The sequence below is a fragment of the Dromiciops gliroides genome, chromosome 3, assembly GCF_019393635.1.
Source record: "Dromiciops gliroides isolate mDroGli1 chromosome 3, mDroGli1.pri, whole genome shotgun sequence".
In the NCBI taxonomy this organism is placed as follows: Eukaryota; Metazoa; Chordata; class Mammalia; order Microbiotheria; family Microbiotheriidae; genus Dromiciops; species Dromiciops gliroides.
The window spans coordinates 528,450,456-528,467,981 of NC_057863.1; the positions used below are offsets into that span (position 1 = coordinate 528,450,456).

At 35.9% G+C, this 17,526-nt stretch overlaps 1 protein-coding gene across 1 annotated transcript in view; it reads right to left on the reverse strand.

Annotated features, from left to right (window-relative positions):
* CWF19L2 (CWF19 like cell cycle control factor 2) overlaps window positions 1-17,526 on the reverse strand; it is a 127,221-nt gene that overhangs the window by 87,327 nt on the left and 22,368 nt on the right. Inside the window, 1 exon segment of the mRNA XM_043993680.1 lies at window positions 23-138. Within this exon segment, the coding sequence (XP_043849615.1) occupies window positions 23-138 (116 nt within the window).

Consider the following 17,526-nt stretch of genomic DNA (forward strand, 5'->3'; position numbering starts at 1 on the left):
TCCTCTTAAAAGAAATACTTACCCCATATCTGTCTGCTACAATATCATCAAAATTTCGATTTTGTTTCTCAGACTGTTCTTTCATTCTTTGGTAGGATTTGTTAAGCCAGCTAAATCCACCATCTTCTACCACTGAAACTAGTGGGCAAACAAAAAAAAAATTTAACTTGACACTGTATTTTAACATGGTTTAAATTATTACTTGTATAGTCTATTTCCAAAATGACAGTTAACTGAGAACTCTTAGATAATCATATCTTTATTTCCTTTTATATACTTATAGCTAAAGTAAAAAAAGTGAGAAAATACACAAACTAATATATGAAATGTCAAAAAAAAATGTAAGAAAATCTTCCATATCTCAGCTCAGTGGATGAACTTTGTACTGCAAACTTCTTATGGTGAACTTTTGGGAGAGCATGGATAACAGCTGCAGAGAATAAGTTCCAATCTGCATTGCTGAAGGGAATTAACCCCCTCAACCACATCACAAATCAACTGGACTATTAGAGTATTTTAACAGAATATTATCCACAGAACCTACCTAGTCACCATTTGTGAAGAACAAATGAGATAATATAGATAAAGTACATTGAAAACCTTAAGGCACTATATTCATGTCAGTTGCTTTTAGAGTTCAATCCAACTCAACAAATTAAGAATTTAATAAATGTAATGCAGGATGCTAAATTTGGGGGAATGTGAGTATGTGTTAGACCAAGTACCCAGCTTCAAGATGTTTACAATTTAGCAGCAGAGAGAAGACAAAGAAAAAGTCATCTGTGGGATAAAAAAACAGAAAACAACATGCTATAGGAGTTCAAATAATGGAAATATTCACTGGGAAAATTAATATATCCTATTCAGTGGAAAAATGAATAAAAGATTCATGGAAGAAATCATATTTGAGTTAGGCCTTGAAGTATGGGTTGAATTTCAATAGTAACACATGAATCAGTAAGCATTTATTAAACACCTACTATATGTCAATCACTGTGCTAGATTCTAGGAATACAAAGGACAAAGAAAGCCAATCCCTACCTTTAAAGAGCTTATATTCTATAGGAAAAGTCAACATTATAGAGATAAAATTTTAAAATATATACCCCCAAAATGGGGAAGGATAATAAGAAGGGAAGAGGAGAACAGGACTACTAGGACTAAAACCTCAGAGAATTAAGGAAGAATTTAAGCTAACACTCAAAAGGAAACTTGGGATTCTAAAATACAAAGGCAAAGAGGTAGTGTTTTCCATGCTTGGGAAGCAAAGGAAGAGAGATGGAGATGATATATTCAATTAGGGAGATGATATGTTGAATCAGAAACAAGAAGAATAGTTTGTACCAAAATAAGGTCAAAATGGGAATATGATTCACACATAAAGGTTGATACCATAAGCAAATTAGGAGAGCATGGAATAGTTTGCCTGTCAGATCTATGAATAAGAGAAGAATTTAGGACCAAACAAGATATAAAGAGCATTAATGTAAAATGGATAATTTTGATTATATAAAATTTAAGTTTTTGCACAAACAAAACCAATGCAAGGGGCAGCTAGGTGGTGCAGTGGATAGAGCACCAGCCCTGGAGTCAGGAGTACCTGAGTTCAAATGCGACCTCAGACACTTAACACTTACTAGCTGTGTGACCCTGGGCAAGTCACTTAACCCCAACTGCCTCACTAAAAAACAAACAAACAAAAAAAAACAATGCAACCAAAATTAGAAGGAAAGTAGAAAACTAGGAGAAATTTTTTCAACAAGTATCTCTGATAAAGGCCTCATTTTTCAAATATGTAGAGAAATAAGTCAAATTTATAAAAATACAAGTCATTCCCCAATTGATAAATGGTCAAAGGATACATATATATACAAGCAATTTTCATACCAAGAAATCAAAGCTATCACAGTTATGAAAAAAATCCTCTAAATCACTAGTGATTAGAGCAATACAAATTAACACAACTCAGGTACTACCTCATACCTATCAGATTGGCTAATATGACAAAAAAGGAAATGATAAATGTTGGAGAAAGATGGGAAAACTGGGACTGAATGCACTGTTGGTTAAATTTTGGGCTGATCCAACCATTCTGGAGAGCAATTTGAAACTATGTCCAAAGGGCTATAAAACTGTGCATACTGGAGCAGCTAGGTGGTGCAGAGGATAGAGCACTGGCCCTGGATTCAGGAAGACCTGAGTTCAAATTCAGCCTCAGACACTTAACACTTACTAGCTGTGTGACCTGGGCAAGTCACTTAACCCCAATTGCCTCACAAAAAACAAAAACAAAAAACTGTGCATACCCTTTGATCCAATAATACTACTGCTAGTTCTGTATACCAAAGAGACCTCCCAAAAAGGAAAAGGATCTTTTTGTACAAAAGTATTTAAAGCAGCCCTTATTGTGGTGCCTAAGAATTGGAAATCAAAGGGATGTCCATCAATTGGGGAATGGTTAAACAAGCTTTGGTATATGATTATGATAGAATATTACTGTGCTATAAGAAATGACAAGAAGGTTGATTTCAGAAAAAAACTGGAAAGACTTACATGAACTGATGCAAAGTAAAGTGAGAACTAGGAGAGCACTGTACACAGTAAGACCAATACTGTATAATGAAGAATTGTAAATAACTTAGCTATTCTCAGCAATACAATGACCTGAGACAATTCTAAAGGACTCACAATCCAACATGCTACCCACCTCCAAAGAAAGAACTCATATTGTCTGAATACAGACTGAAGCATACTTTTTCTTTGTTTCTTTCTTTGAACCTACAAAATGACTAATATGGAAATGTTTTACATGATTGCACACATTTAACTTATACTAAATTGCTTGCCATTTCTGGGAGGGGAGAAAGAAGGGAAGGGAAAGAGGGAAGTGTAGAATTTGGAACTCAAAACTTTTTTTAAAAATGTAAAAAATTGTTTTAACATGTAATTCAGGAAAAATGTATTTGTACATTTTTAAAATTTATTTTAATTTTAAGTACAAAACGAGAAAAAAATAAACATTGCCAAGTACACAGCAGAACATGAGAAGATGGGGGCAGCTAGGTGGCACAGTGGATAAAGCACTGGCCCTGGATTCAGGAGGACCTGAGTTCAAATCCAGCCTCAAACACTAGACACTTATTAGCTGTGTGACCCTGAACAAGTCACTTAACCCTCACTGCCCCACCAATAAAAAAAAAAGAGGATTAAATATAAAACAATAATTATCCATTTGAAGAAAACCTATATAATAAATACTACACAGTGTTTTCAAAGCTGTCCTGCTTTTCTTTGCTTCCTTGTAGGTTTTCTTTTGTTCTGTGCTCTGCACTTTTTAGTTTATTTCTACCCCCCCCCCCCGCTCTAAAGAAGACTACAATTAAGCATGGAGATATATGTATGTGTGTATGTATGTATACATACATACATATATGTACATAAACATACATGCACATACACACATGTGAAGACATATACTTATTTACATATATGTAAGACCATACTGTGCTTATTTCCAATTGTCATATGTTTCTCTGAAGGTGAATAGCATCTTACTTCATAAATTCAAGTCTTTCCATATTTTTCTAAATCAACCAGCTCATCATTTTCTACACCACAGCAATATTCCAATCCAATCACATCCTATCTGAGAGACTGTGAAAATTTTTTCCAAGTTTTCTGCATTCCTTCTATTCTTGGCTATATAGATTGGTTTTTTTAAATTTTTTTTTAATTTTTAGTGAGGCAATTGGGGTTAAGTGACTTGCCCATGGTCACACAGCTAGTAAGTGTTAAGCATCTGAGGCCGGATTTGAACTCAGGTACTCCTGACTCCAGGGCCGGTGCTCTATCCACTGCACCACGTAGCTGCCCCGGCTATATAGGTTTTAAAAGAAAAAAATTAATTTAAAATAATCAAAATTATCCATTTTATACTTCACCAATACTCTTACTTTATAATATAGTTTATGGTCTGATGCTGCTGAATCAGCTTCCTTTACATCTTTTTTTCCCAAAAAAATAAAATACTATTAAAAAAAAAAAAAAGACAGTTTTCCTGGACCAAAGATTGCTATATAATATCCTGAAAAGCTACGCTGAATCCAGATTGTGAAAACTTTAAATACCAGGCAGGGAAGTTTGTATTTGATCCTTTAAAGAACAGTTTCAAGCTGGACATTCAGATGTGAGCATCTCAGCATACAGATGATAGCTGAATCTATGGCATTTGATGAATGAAATGGTATAAAAAGAGAGAATAGAGTAGAACCCAGGATGGAGCCCTATGGAACAACCACAATTAGCGGGCATGACCAGGACAAAGATCTGGCTAAGCAGACTAAGACAGAGTGGTCAGAATGGTTGAAGAAGAATCAAGATAGAGCAATATCCCAGCATCCTAAAGAGAACAAAGTATCAAAGAGAAGAGGGTGATCAACAGTGCCAAAGGCTGTAGACGGATCAAGAAGGATTATGATTGAGAAAAGGCCACTAAATTTGGCAATTAAGAGATGAATGGTAAATGGAGAAAATAATTTTGGTTGAATGATAAAGCCAAAAGCCAGACTGTAAGGAGTTAAGAAAAGAAAAAGAAATAGAGGTGACTATAGTATATAGCCTTCTCAAGAAGTTTAGCCATAAGATAAAGGACAAGAATTAGTTGGGGTGGATGGATCAAGGAAGGGCATTTTGAGGAAGATGGAGACAGCAAGGAAGCAGTGAACAGACATGCAAATATAGAAGATAAGTGACAGAAGGGGAATAACAAAGAGAATAATTTGCCAAAGATGGGACAGAATGGGATCACTTGGGCATATAGAGGGGTCTGCCTTCACAAGAAGACCCACCTCTTCTTGTGAGGCAGCAAAAAGGGAAATAGTGATTTGAAGGCATTTGAGTACTGAGAGATAAGGAAAAGGGGCCTTAATAAGGCCTGGATAATAGGCCTTATTTTTTTCAGTGAAATATGGGGCAAGGTTCTCAGCTGAAAGAGAGGGAGCAACTGATGTTTGAGGAGGGTTGAAAGATTTGGAAAAGCCACTGTAGCGAATAGCGTAGTAAATCAAATAGCAAGTTGTAAAAGGACTGCCTTATTGCAGTGAAAGCCTAGTTGATATTGTGTAGCATACATTTGTAGTAGACCTAGTCAACGCAGTTTTGTAATATTTTCCGGCTTTGTTCTGAAGCATATGAGTAGGAATGAAGGTAGCAAATGGTAGAAATAATCCCACACTGAGGCTAAATCTTCAATAGCTTAAGAGGAAAAGAAGAGAACAACATAGACTTGAATTGGTTGGGGTCAAAATGGGGAAGGCCTAACTTTTCCCATCTGTAAAGTGGAAGCACTGAATCAGGAAGAATTATAAATCATAGCTTTAAGGCTGGAAGGGAGCTCAAAGGGTATCTAGTCCAAGCCTCACATTTTGCAGATCAAGAAACTGAAGTCAAAATAGGTTAAGTGAATTGTTTAAGGTTACAAAGGCAGTAATCATTAAAATCAGCACTTGAATCCAGATCCTCAAACTCCAGAGCAATTATTCTCTTTACTCTATGACTAAATCAAGAGTTCTTAACCCTTCTTGCATCATGGATCCTTTTGGCAGTCTAATGAAGCTTATGGCCTCTCTCAGAATATTTTAAAATACAAAAAATAAAATAAAATACACAGGATTACAAAGGAAGCCAATTATATTGAAATTGAAATATATACAATTACTAAAATATTGTTAAAACAAGTTCATGGATGCCATGTTAAGAACAAAAGGATGAGATGATCTCTAACAACACCTCAAGCATAGCTTAATACGAGTTATGTGCTCGCACAGTGAGCTAAGCCCTTAAGTGCAAAAAAAAAAGCAATCTAAAATATTTACATAAAATGTTATTTTGAGTTTCTAGTTTCAAGCTCATTTGCCCTCTCACTGTTTTATGTGGGGTAACCAGAGGGTACAGAATTATGATTTCATAAGTCAGGCAAACTCCTGGTATATAAACTCCCTCCATGATATAGACCTCAATTCCCCCACATCTTTAGACAGCTTTCCTAAGTTGTTATGGCCAGACAAAACAAAACAAAACCAACAATTAAGTGTCCAACTTCCAGTGACAAATTTCTATGAACATAGGCTGGTTCTCTAACAGATACACATGTCCATCATCAGGCCCACCTCACCCATCAGAGTTTGTGTTCCACTGACACAGCCCTGAAAACTCAGGGTCATGAGGAGCCATTGGACTAGGATTTAACAAAGGTCTTAGTAACCAACAAATAAGTGAATACAAATTATAGAAATGCTAAAGAAAAAAAAAACTTTTTTTTTTGGCAGGGCAATGAGGGTTAAGTGACTTTACCAGGGTCACATAGTTAGTTAGTATCAAGTGTCCAAGGCCGAATTTGAACTCAGGTCTTCCTGAATCCAGGGGCAGTGCTTTATCCATTGCACCACCTAGCTGTCCCAAAACTATTATGTTTTTTAAATTTTGCCTATATGGAAATTAACCAAATACTAAATGACTTAATATGTAAAGGGTTTTGCAAACCTTAAAGCACTACATAGGGGCAGCTAGGTGGCGCAGTGGATAGAGCACCGGCCCTGGAGTCAGGAGTACCTGGGTTCAAATCCGGCCTCAGACACTTAACACTTACTAGCTGTGTGACCCTGGGCAAGTCACTTGACCCCAATTGCCTCACTTAAAAAAAAAAAAGCACTACATAAATACTAGCTATTTTTACCAATAACCATGTATATACTTTAGTAATAAACATTTTAAAACCAATTCCATCACCATATAAATAATACTATTTTGGGGGCAGCTAGGTGGCTCAGTGGATAAAGGCTCTGGATTCAGGAGGACCTGAGTTCAAATCCGGGCTCAGACACTTGACACTTACTAGCTGTGTGACTCTGGGGAAGTCACTTAACCCTCATTACCCCACCAAAAAAAAAATACTATTTCTTGGATATTAGCGTTATACAATTTAGTGATTAAATATCCTAGTCTCAATAGTGTATTAATCCCATAATTAGAAATAATAGTGACTAAATGTTAGTGAGATTATCAAAATTTATTTTTAAATCTTTAATATTAGGGAGGGGAGAAGGGAAGAAATCACATCACACAACAAAACACAAGAAAGATTCATGGGTCAAAATTGTTTATCAACAACATTCTCCAACTAACTACAATATAATAAAGATTTCTACTAAGGAAATGAAAGAAAATTAGATGTCATTTTTTATTAGGATTTTCAAATAATTAGTAAACTGTGATACAAAAAACTAATTCTACTTACAGCAGAAGAAAAAATGATATGAAGTTAATAATTAATTTCCTAAACCTTTCAAAATAATTGTTTACACATGTATTTAATTATCTCTCAAAAAACTAAAGATCAAATTTATTATCTCTATGAATATGATGTCAAATTATAGATCTAGCCTTAATCCCCCTCCCAAACTCCAGTTCAGTATTATCAAATGCCTCCTTGTCAATTGCCACTTGGATGTCCTATAGGCACTTCAAACTCAGCATATCCCAAAAAAAGAACTCATTATACCATTATACTCACTACACCAAAAAAAAATCCAATTTCTAAACTATTGCTATTTCTATTGGTGATATTATTACCCTTCCAGTTCTGCAGGTTCAAAAACACTGGTGACATGCTTGTCTCTTCCTGTTCCCTAATACCCACATCTAATCAATTACCAAGTTTTAACAATTCTACCTTTACAGCATTTCTTGCACTTGTCTTCTCCATTCACACAGCATCTAACATATTTCAACACTTACCAACTTTTACCTTATCTCCTGCAACAACTTCCTAATCACTCTCTATACCTCCAGTCTCTCCCTTCCTTTAGCCACACTCCATATAGCTGCCAAAGTGACAGTCCTAAAACATATCTGACCATCACATCCCCCCACACACTCAACAACATTTAATTATAATCTATTGGCTACAGGATAACATACAAAATCCTCCTCACAAAACACTTAGAGCCCTCTACAATAGAGCTTCCATATAATTTCCTGTCCTGTTCCTATTCCTATTCTTCCCCTTCACACACCCTATCCTCTAGTCAAATAGACCTATTATCTATTCTCCATACATGTTATTCTATCTCCTGACTCCATGTTTTTCCAGAGGCTGTTCCCCATTACTGGAATGAAGTGTTTCCTCACTCCTACCTCATAATATACCAAACTTCCTTGAAAACACAATTCAGATGCTGCCTCCTTTCTTGATCACCTCTATGTATCTTGGTGAGTAGACTCCCAAGCATATGGGGGGCTGGCAACATTTGAGCTTCCTCTCATTTGAACTAGTTAAAGGAAAGGGTACACATACACACAAAGCTGGCTAGAGAAATTCATCTTACCCAATGGAAGTAGGAGGGAAAGGGTTAAGGGGGAAAGGGAGATGTGGGGAGAAAATAAGAGGGAACATGGATTAAGGGAGGTAGTAATCAGAAACAAAACAGATCTTAAAAGAGGAGACAGGGGGAAAATAGAAGGAAAAGTGAATAGGAGAGAGAAAAACAGTGTTTAAAACTGTGAATGGGATGAACACACTCATAAAATGGAAGAGGATAGCAGAATGGATTAGAAAAATTGGAACGGGGGGGGGGGGGGCAGCTAGGTGGCGCAGTGGATAGAGCAGCCTTGGAGTCAGGAGGACCGGAGTTCAAATCCGGCCTCAGACACTTAGCACTTAGCTGTGTGACCCTGGGCAAGTCACTTAACCCCAATTTGCCCAGAAAAAAAAAATCGACCTGAACAATATGCATTTGAAAAAGAAAGTTATACACAGAGTTAAAATAAGGGGCTAGAGCAGAATCTCTTCTGCTGAAGTAAAAAGGACAAGAATAGCAATCATGATCTCATTGAAAGCAAAAATAAAAATAGACCTAAATGAAAAAGAGAAACTGGGAAACTACATTTTGCTAAAAGGCACTATATATAACGTAATGATTGGAATGACGCCACCTACTGGAGACTTGCTGTGGGAAAGCTCCACCATGAGGAAAATGCCTCAGAGGCATTGTGGCTTTTCCTTGGCGTCAGGAAATGACGTTTGCTCATGGGTGCTGTCTATCAAGGCTACCAGCCAATCAACTGGAGGAGCCTCCTATGGTCTGGGAGGAGACAGGAAGGAGGAAAGGGAGCCTGCGCAGAGAGCGCTGGGGCTTTTTGGCTTCCGGTCTCCTCCCAGACCATAGGAGGCTCCTCAAGTTGATTGGCTGGTAGCCTTGATAGACAGCACCCATGAGCAAACGTCATTTCCTGACGCCAAGGAAAAGCCACAATGCCTCTGAGGCATTTTCCTCATGGTGGAGCTTTCCCACAGCAAGTCTCCAGTAGGTGGCGTCATTACAATCATTACAATAATAAATTAATATCAAAACCTAACACATATGCATCATATGGCATAGCACCTAAAATTTGTAAAGCTAAAGTTAAATGAGTTATGGAAGGAAATAGACAGTAAAATTATATTAATGGGGCAACCTCAATTAGCCCTTCTCAGAAATAAAATAAAGAAGTAGTAAAAGAAATTAATAGAAATTTTTAAATAAAATTTAGAAAATTTGGATAAAATATACTGGAGAATACTAAATTGGAAATGAAAGGAATATACTTATTTCTGAGCTCTGCATGGTACTTTTACAAAACTTAACCATGTATGGAGGGTTGGGGGGGAGGATCACAAGAAAATAAGAAAAGCAAAAATAGTAAATACAACTTTTCCCAACCAAATGCAATAAAAATCACATTCAATAAAGGGAATTAAAAGCATAGATTAAAAATTAATTGAAAACTGGGGCAGCTAGGTGGTGCAGTGGATAGAGCACCGGCCCTGAAGTCAGGAGGACCTGAGTTCAAATCCAGCCTCAGACACTTAACACTTACTAGCTGTGTGACCCTGGGCAAGTCACTTAACCCCAACTGCCTCACTAAAAAAAAAAAAATTAATTGAAAGCTAAATAAAAAACCTAAAATCCTGAAAAATGTGGGTCAAAGACCAAATCATAGAAATAATAATCTCATTAAAAATAATAACAACAAACCAAAATTCATGGGGTAGAACTAAAGCAGTACTTAAGAGAAAACATGTAATTCTAAATGTTTTAATCAATTAAAAAAAAGAAAGAAAGAACAGATGAATGAATTGGGCATGCAACTAAAAAAGAAACTGACAAATTTAAAAACCCCAACTCAAAACCAAATTGGAAATCCTGAAAATCAAAGCAGAGAGTAATAAAATTAAAAGTGAAAAAAACAATTGAATTAATATTTAAACCAGATCTATCTGGTGGAGGGAGGTGGGGAGATAACAACAACAATAAAAGAGATAAGACAGCATTAGTTTATTTGATTTGTTTTTAAAAAGTAAACCAAATTATCATTATCAAAAAGGAAAAAAGGTGAATTTACAACCAATGAAAAAGAAATAAAAGCAAATATTAACTATTTTGCACAAGTAAATTCCAATAAACTTGACAATCTAAATGAAACAAATGAATATTTATAAAAATATTAACTGCCCAGATTAACAGTACAACACATAGGACAATTAAATAACCCTATTTTAGAAAAAGCAATTAAGCTGTAAATTAACTCCCAAAGAAATAAAATCCAGGATCAAATGGATTTACAAATGAATTCTGCCAAACATTTAAAGATAATTAATTCCAGTATTACATAAACTGAAAAAATTGGTAAAGAAGGTATCCTACAAAACTGTTTCTATGATACAAATATGATCTTGGTATCTAAACCACATAAAATAAAAACAGAGAAAGAAAATGATAGACCAATTTACCCAATGAATATAGAAACAAAAAAAAAATTTTAATAAAATATTAGCAGGAGACCACAACAATATATCACAAAAAAATCACATGCTATGACCAGGCTGAATTATACCAGGAGTGAAAGGTTGGTTCAATATTAGGAAAAGTATAAGCAGAACTGGGGGGTAGCTAGGTGGCAAAGTGGATAGAATCCTGGGCCTGGAGTAAGGAAGACTCATCTTCCTGAGTTCAAATCTGGCCTCAAACACTTAATAGCTACATGACCCTGGGCAAGTCATTTAACCCTGTTTGCCTCAGTTTCCTTATCTATAAAATAAGGAAATGACAAACCACTCCAGTATCTTTGCCAAGAAAACCCCAAATGGGACTCCCCAAAGAGTTAGGCGTGACTGAAAAATGACTGAACAAGCACAATTTACCATATTAATTTTTTTTAAAATAACAAAAATTGTGATTTCAAACAGACGCATTAAAGACTTTTGAAAAAAATACAAGAATCAATCTCCTTATAAGCATTAGGAAGCAAAAAAATAAATGGAGTTTTCCTTAAAATGATAAGTACTCTCAATGAGAAACCAAAAAAAGCATTATATGTAATGAGAATAATTCAGACACAATTCCAAGACTAGGGTTATGTCCATTATCACCATTACTATTCAATACTGTACTACAAAATCTAGCTATAGTAATCAGACCAAAGAAATAAAAATAAAGGATTAAGCATATACAAAGTGAAAACAAAATTATTTGGGGTTTTTTGCGTATACTTTTTTTTGTACTATACTTTTTCTGGATGATATGACGGTTTACTTAAAGAATCCTAGAAAGTAAAGTATAGGGGGGCAGAGCCAAGATGGTGGAGAGAAGCCAGCGTCTCACTTGAGCTCTCCTTCTGTTCCCTCAAAAAGAATATTAAATCAAGCCTCTGGACGGATTCTTAAACTACAGAACCTGCAAAGAGACAGAGAGACACAGTCTTCTAACCAGGGATAATTTAGAAGACTTCAGGAAAGGTTGGTCTCACTCGGGCAAAAGGGAAGCTCAGTGCACCACAGTGCAGGGTGGATGGGGTTGGGGCAAGTCAGCAGAAAGCTGTGGGCTGAGTAACTAGGTAACTGAGGCCCCTAGATCCTAGATCAACAAGCTGGTGGTGCAGCAGGACATTAGCAAAACCCACCTTCACCAGCCAAGAGGGCAGGTTGCCAGTTGGAGGGCCAAACATAGGACAGGCGCACACAGCCAGCAAGCCCAGGGCAGTGAGAAATCCACAAGCCATAGAGACCTCAGTGTAGAAAGCCAGTGACACAGCCCCTATACCCTAGCACGAGAAGCTTGAAACAGGGACCCATGTGCACCCAGAGTAGACCTTGACTTAAAAAAAAAAAAAAGCTGCAATATAAGTAAGAAACAAAAAAGAGCTCTCACCATTGAGAGCTTCTGTATCTACAGGGAAGAGGCAAACACAAACTCAGAAGAAGACAAATTGCCTACATGTGAAGCCTCAAGAGGAAAGATGAATTGGTTTCAAGAACAAAAAGCCTTCTCGGAAGAGCTCAAAAAGGATTTAAAAAGTCAATTGAGAGAAATGGGGAGAGAAATGAAAGCAACACAAGAAAATTATGAAAAAAGAATCAGCAGCTTGGAAAAGGAAGCACAAAGATTGACTGAAGAAAACAATTCCTTAAAAAATTCATTTGGCCAAATGGAAAAAAAAAGTACATAATCTCACTGAAGAAAACAATGCCTTAAAAATTAAAATTGGACAGCTGGAAGATAATGACTCGATGAGACACCAGAAATCAGTCAAGCAGAATCAAAAGAATGAAAAAATAGAGGAAAATGTGAAATGCATCATTGGAAAGACAACTGACCTGGAAAACAGATCCAGGAGAGACAATTTGAGAATCATTGGATTGCCAGAAAGGCATGATCAGAAAAAGTCTAGATACCATATTTCAGGAAATTATTAAGGAGAACTGCCCTGATATTATAGAATCAGAGGATAAAATCATCATTGAAAGAGACCCCAAAAGGAAAACTCCAGGGAATATTGTAGCCAAATTCCAGAATTATCAGGTGAAGGAGAAAATACTCCAAGCAGCCAGAAAGAAACCATTTAAATACCATGGAGCCACAGTCAGGATTGCTCAGGACCTGGCAGCTTCAACATTAAAGGATTGCAAGGCTTAGAATGTGATATTCCAGAAGGCAAAGGAGCTTGGATCGCAGCCAAGAATCTATTACCCAGCAAAACTGATCATTCTCTTTCAGGGAAAAAGATGGACATTCAATGAAATTGGGGACTTTCAAGGTTTCCTGATGAAAACACCAGAACTGAATAGAAAGTAAAGTGTAAAACCAATCAAGACAATTAGTAATTTCAGAAAAGTTGCAGGATATTTTTTAAAAACCAAAATAATAATTAGTATTTTTGTAAATTACAAACAAAATGCTGCCGGGAGATAAAGAAAAATTCCAATTAAAATAATTACAGACAGCATAAAATGCTTGGGAGTCTACTCACCAAGACATATGGAAGAACTATATGAACACAGTTGTAAACCACTCTTCACACAAATAAAGACAATTTTACATTCTTATTTACATAAGTAAAGAAATATTAATTGTTTGTGGATAGGCCAAGCCAATATAACAAAATGACAATATTACCTCAACTAATTTATTTATTCAGTGCTGTACAAAGTACCAAAGAATCACTTTATAGAGCTAGAAAAAAATAACAAAATTTATTTAAAGCTAATAATGATAGTAATAGATTACATTAATATAGTGCTTACTATGTGCAAGGCACTGTGATAAATGTTGAATTATTATTAACTTATTTGATCCTTACAATAACTCTGACAGGCAGGTGCTATTATCTGTTTTACAGATAAGGAAACTGAGCTAAACAGAGATGAAATTACTTGCCCAGGGGTCACAGAGTTCCTAAGCATCTGAGCCTAGATTTGAATTCAGGAAGATGTCTTCCTGACTCCAGACCTGGGTCTTCTATTCACTGTAACACCTAACTGCCCAAATTTGCTAACCCTCTGAAAGACAAAGTAGCAAGGCTTTAGTGTCACTCACCTTCACTTTAACCTGCTTTCTATTCTTTCAAGAAATAGAATTTTTTTATTCAGAAACCCCAAGAAAAGAGCATTTCTCCTACTAGACATGTATATTCACATCATGTCATGATTTCAAATGCCAACTTCTAATTTACCATGGATCTTCTAACATGATGCACAAGAGAGAAATGAAATAATGTCACACCAGAAAAATGCTGTTATCTCATAAAAATGAAGCAGGGAGGGAGTCTGGGTAAGGAAGGAGCATTACAGAAAGGAGATCTCAAGGCTGAGATAGTCTTGTAGGCAACTAAAAGTAGATATAAAAGAGCACTTCAAGGTCAGTAGTCTAGCCAGTCCAAGTGTGCCAAAAGTTAAAGTTAGTTTGTACTGCACTTGCTTAATTAGCTTATGTAATTAATTGCCAATATCCCAAAGGCAGAGACTGCCAACATTTTCAAACATGTGATGCATGAAACAGGAGGGGAAACACATTAAGAGGAAATGTGTAGAGGCGTTCTGGGAAGATTGTATACCTCTTAGTCCTCAACCAATGAGACGAAGAGGGGAGAGACTCTGCATTAGATTTAGGGATAAAAAGGGAAGTTTGCTGTGGTAAAGCACACCACTTTTCTTTATACTGTGTGCCCATTCTTGCAAGAATGTAATAAAGTCTTCATATATTCACCAAAAGGGAAAGTTCAGTATATTTATTTCTGACAAAAGAAAATGGGTGAAATCTATAAATGTAAGTTAATATTATTATTATAACTGAAAAGTTCTAATTTATACCTACAGTCACAGTGTATGCTAAACTTCAAATTTTCTAATAAATTGTTAAAATTAAATAAAAGAAAGCAAACAATGAAAAACTTAACAAATATTTACTGGGCAGACAGTATACTCAAAAAAGGTAATAATGTCCATGAGTCTTAAGAGATGTAGAGGTAGTGGAGGGGGCAGCTAGTGGTGCAGTGGATAAAGCACTGGCCCTGGATTCAGGAGGATGTGAGTTCAAATCCAGCCTCAGACACTTAACACTTACTAGCTTTGTGACCCTGGGAAAGTCGCTTAACCCTCACTGCCCCACAAAAAAAAAAAAATTATATAAGAGGTAGTGGAAAAATATCCTTTGGATTCTACCTGTTCAAATGAACTACACACAAAACTGTCAAAACAGAGAACTTGATTCCTGATCACACAGAACTAAACCATACACAAAAAGTCATTTTTCAAAAAGGAAATTGCCACCAGGATAGAGAGACTACATATGTAAACTTTTTTAAATGTTTTGTATCCATCTGCTGGAAAATAATAAGATCACTATAAGGTCAGCAAGTATGTTTAAAAAGCTATTGAAGGCACCTGACTAGCTGTGTGACCCTGGGCAAGTCACTTAACCCTCATTGCACAGCAAAAAATAAAAAATTTTTAAAAAGCTATTGAAGGGTTATTCTTCCAATACTAAATACCTACATTTTATTTTAACACATTTCACAAACTTCTTCAGATACTTTAAAACTGTAATTTGTGTTACAAAATTGAAGTACTCAAAACAGCAGTGTATTTATGGACATCTCCTTTGATTCAAAATATAAAATCGGTCAATAAGTATTTATTAAGCTCTTTGGGGCACTGCAATTGGTGTTGAGAATACAAAAGACAGTAGTGATACGTCCCTGCCCTTAGCTTCTTACAAAGAAAACAATATGCACATATATAGATATATTTTAAAACATAAAAAGATACAAGATAAACATAGGGTAGGATTAGGGAGGTACTAGTAGCCTTGATAAATTATAAATCTGTAAAGATTTAAATGCATAAAAATGAGCATTTGATTAACATGCTAATGAAAAAACTATTTTTAAAAATTCCCTCTTATTCAGTTTATATAATGCTCCAAAAAGAATCAAAATAATTTAGCAATGTCTTTATTATTTATCATAAATGTAAACACAAGGTGCTACTACTAATAATTCACAGATGGTCCAAATAAAAACACATACAAATTCTAGAAAAGGCAGTCAACAATTTTACTATATCTCTTCAAGTCACTCTCTCTCTCTTTTTTTTCTATAAGCTATATAGCAATAGCTTCCTAGTAAGTTTTCCTGCCTCCACTCTTTTTCTTATCCAAACTTTTTTATGCACTGATGCTCTTACCCTTTAAAACCCAAATTAACTGTCACCTTCTACTTAAAGGTTTCCTGATTGTCTCTCCCCATCCCCAGATCTAAGGCCCCTCCCACTATTCTTCAACTTATGTATTTTTCATGTATTATTGTATATTATTCTCCAACAGCAATCAAGCAACAATCATTTATTATGTCTACTATATGCCCAAAACTGTGCTACATGAGAGGGATAAAAAGGCAAAAATGAAACAGTCGCTGATCTTAAGAAGTCTACCTATCAGGGAAGACATGTACATATATAAAAGTATACAGAATAAATAAGGTAGTTTAGGGAAAGAGAATGTTAGCAGCTAGGAGTAGCAGGCCCAGTTTCACATAAAAGCAAAGTCTGAGCAGAGCCTTACAAGGTGAGGAAGGAGTGCATACCAGGAATGGTGTTGCATATGAGAAATATCGATGAGGCCCATTTAGCTAGACTGTAAAGTAAGAGAAGTGGAGAACTGCATGATGACACTGGAAGCTAAATTGAAGCCAGGTTATAAACAGCTTTAAAGTCATATGAGTTTATATGTAAAGTCATATGAGTTTATATTTTATTCTAGAGGCAAAAGAGATTTACTGGAGTTTACTGAGAAATGGAGACATGGTCAGACCTAGACTTAGTAAAATCACTTGGGCAAATGTGTGGAAGATTAGAGTTGGGAAAAAACAATGCAGGGAATAAGGCCACTTCAATACTATAGGTGGTGGCAATGTGAATAGTTAGAAGACAGATACAAGAGATATTATGGAAGGTAAAAACAGTAATCTCTGGCAAGTGATTAGATATGAGGGGTAAACAGTGGAGTATAATGCCAATTTTGTGCACATGAGTGACTGGAAAGATGTCCTCAAGAGAAATAAGGGGAATTTAGAAGACAGATGGGTTTTGATGAAAAGATTCTGTTTCAAACATGTTCATTTGAGATATCCAGTATAAAAATATAGTAGGCATTTGGTAATATGGAAATGATCCTCAAGAGTGAGACTAGTCTGGGAAGGGGGTTTGGGGGTAGGGTGGGGAGATATATAGATAGATAGATACATAGATACATAGATATATATCCAATATTCATTCTGCCAACGCCTGAGGTCCCAAGGGGTTATTATGCTAGACTATGGATAGGCTAAATTCACTATTGACAAATTATTTGGTGAATCCTATATAAACCAGGATATAAAACAATATAAATCATTGGACCTGAAGGGCCTTTTTATTCTCATGTGGACTGGTGTTGTCTTTGACCTCAGTATGACCTTGTACAGAGAGACCTGGAAAGTTCTACCTATCAATGCTGAGCTTCTGTAATTAGTAAAGGTGGGTGTTTGGGGTTTTTTGGTTTTGTTTATTTGGCGGGGGGAGATCTGATTTGTTGACTCAATTTTTCCAAACTCTGCTCCTGTACTAGATGCCAGCAAGTAACTGTCATATATGATAATTAAATCCATAGGACAGCA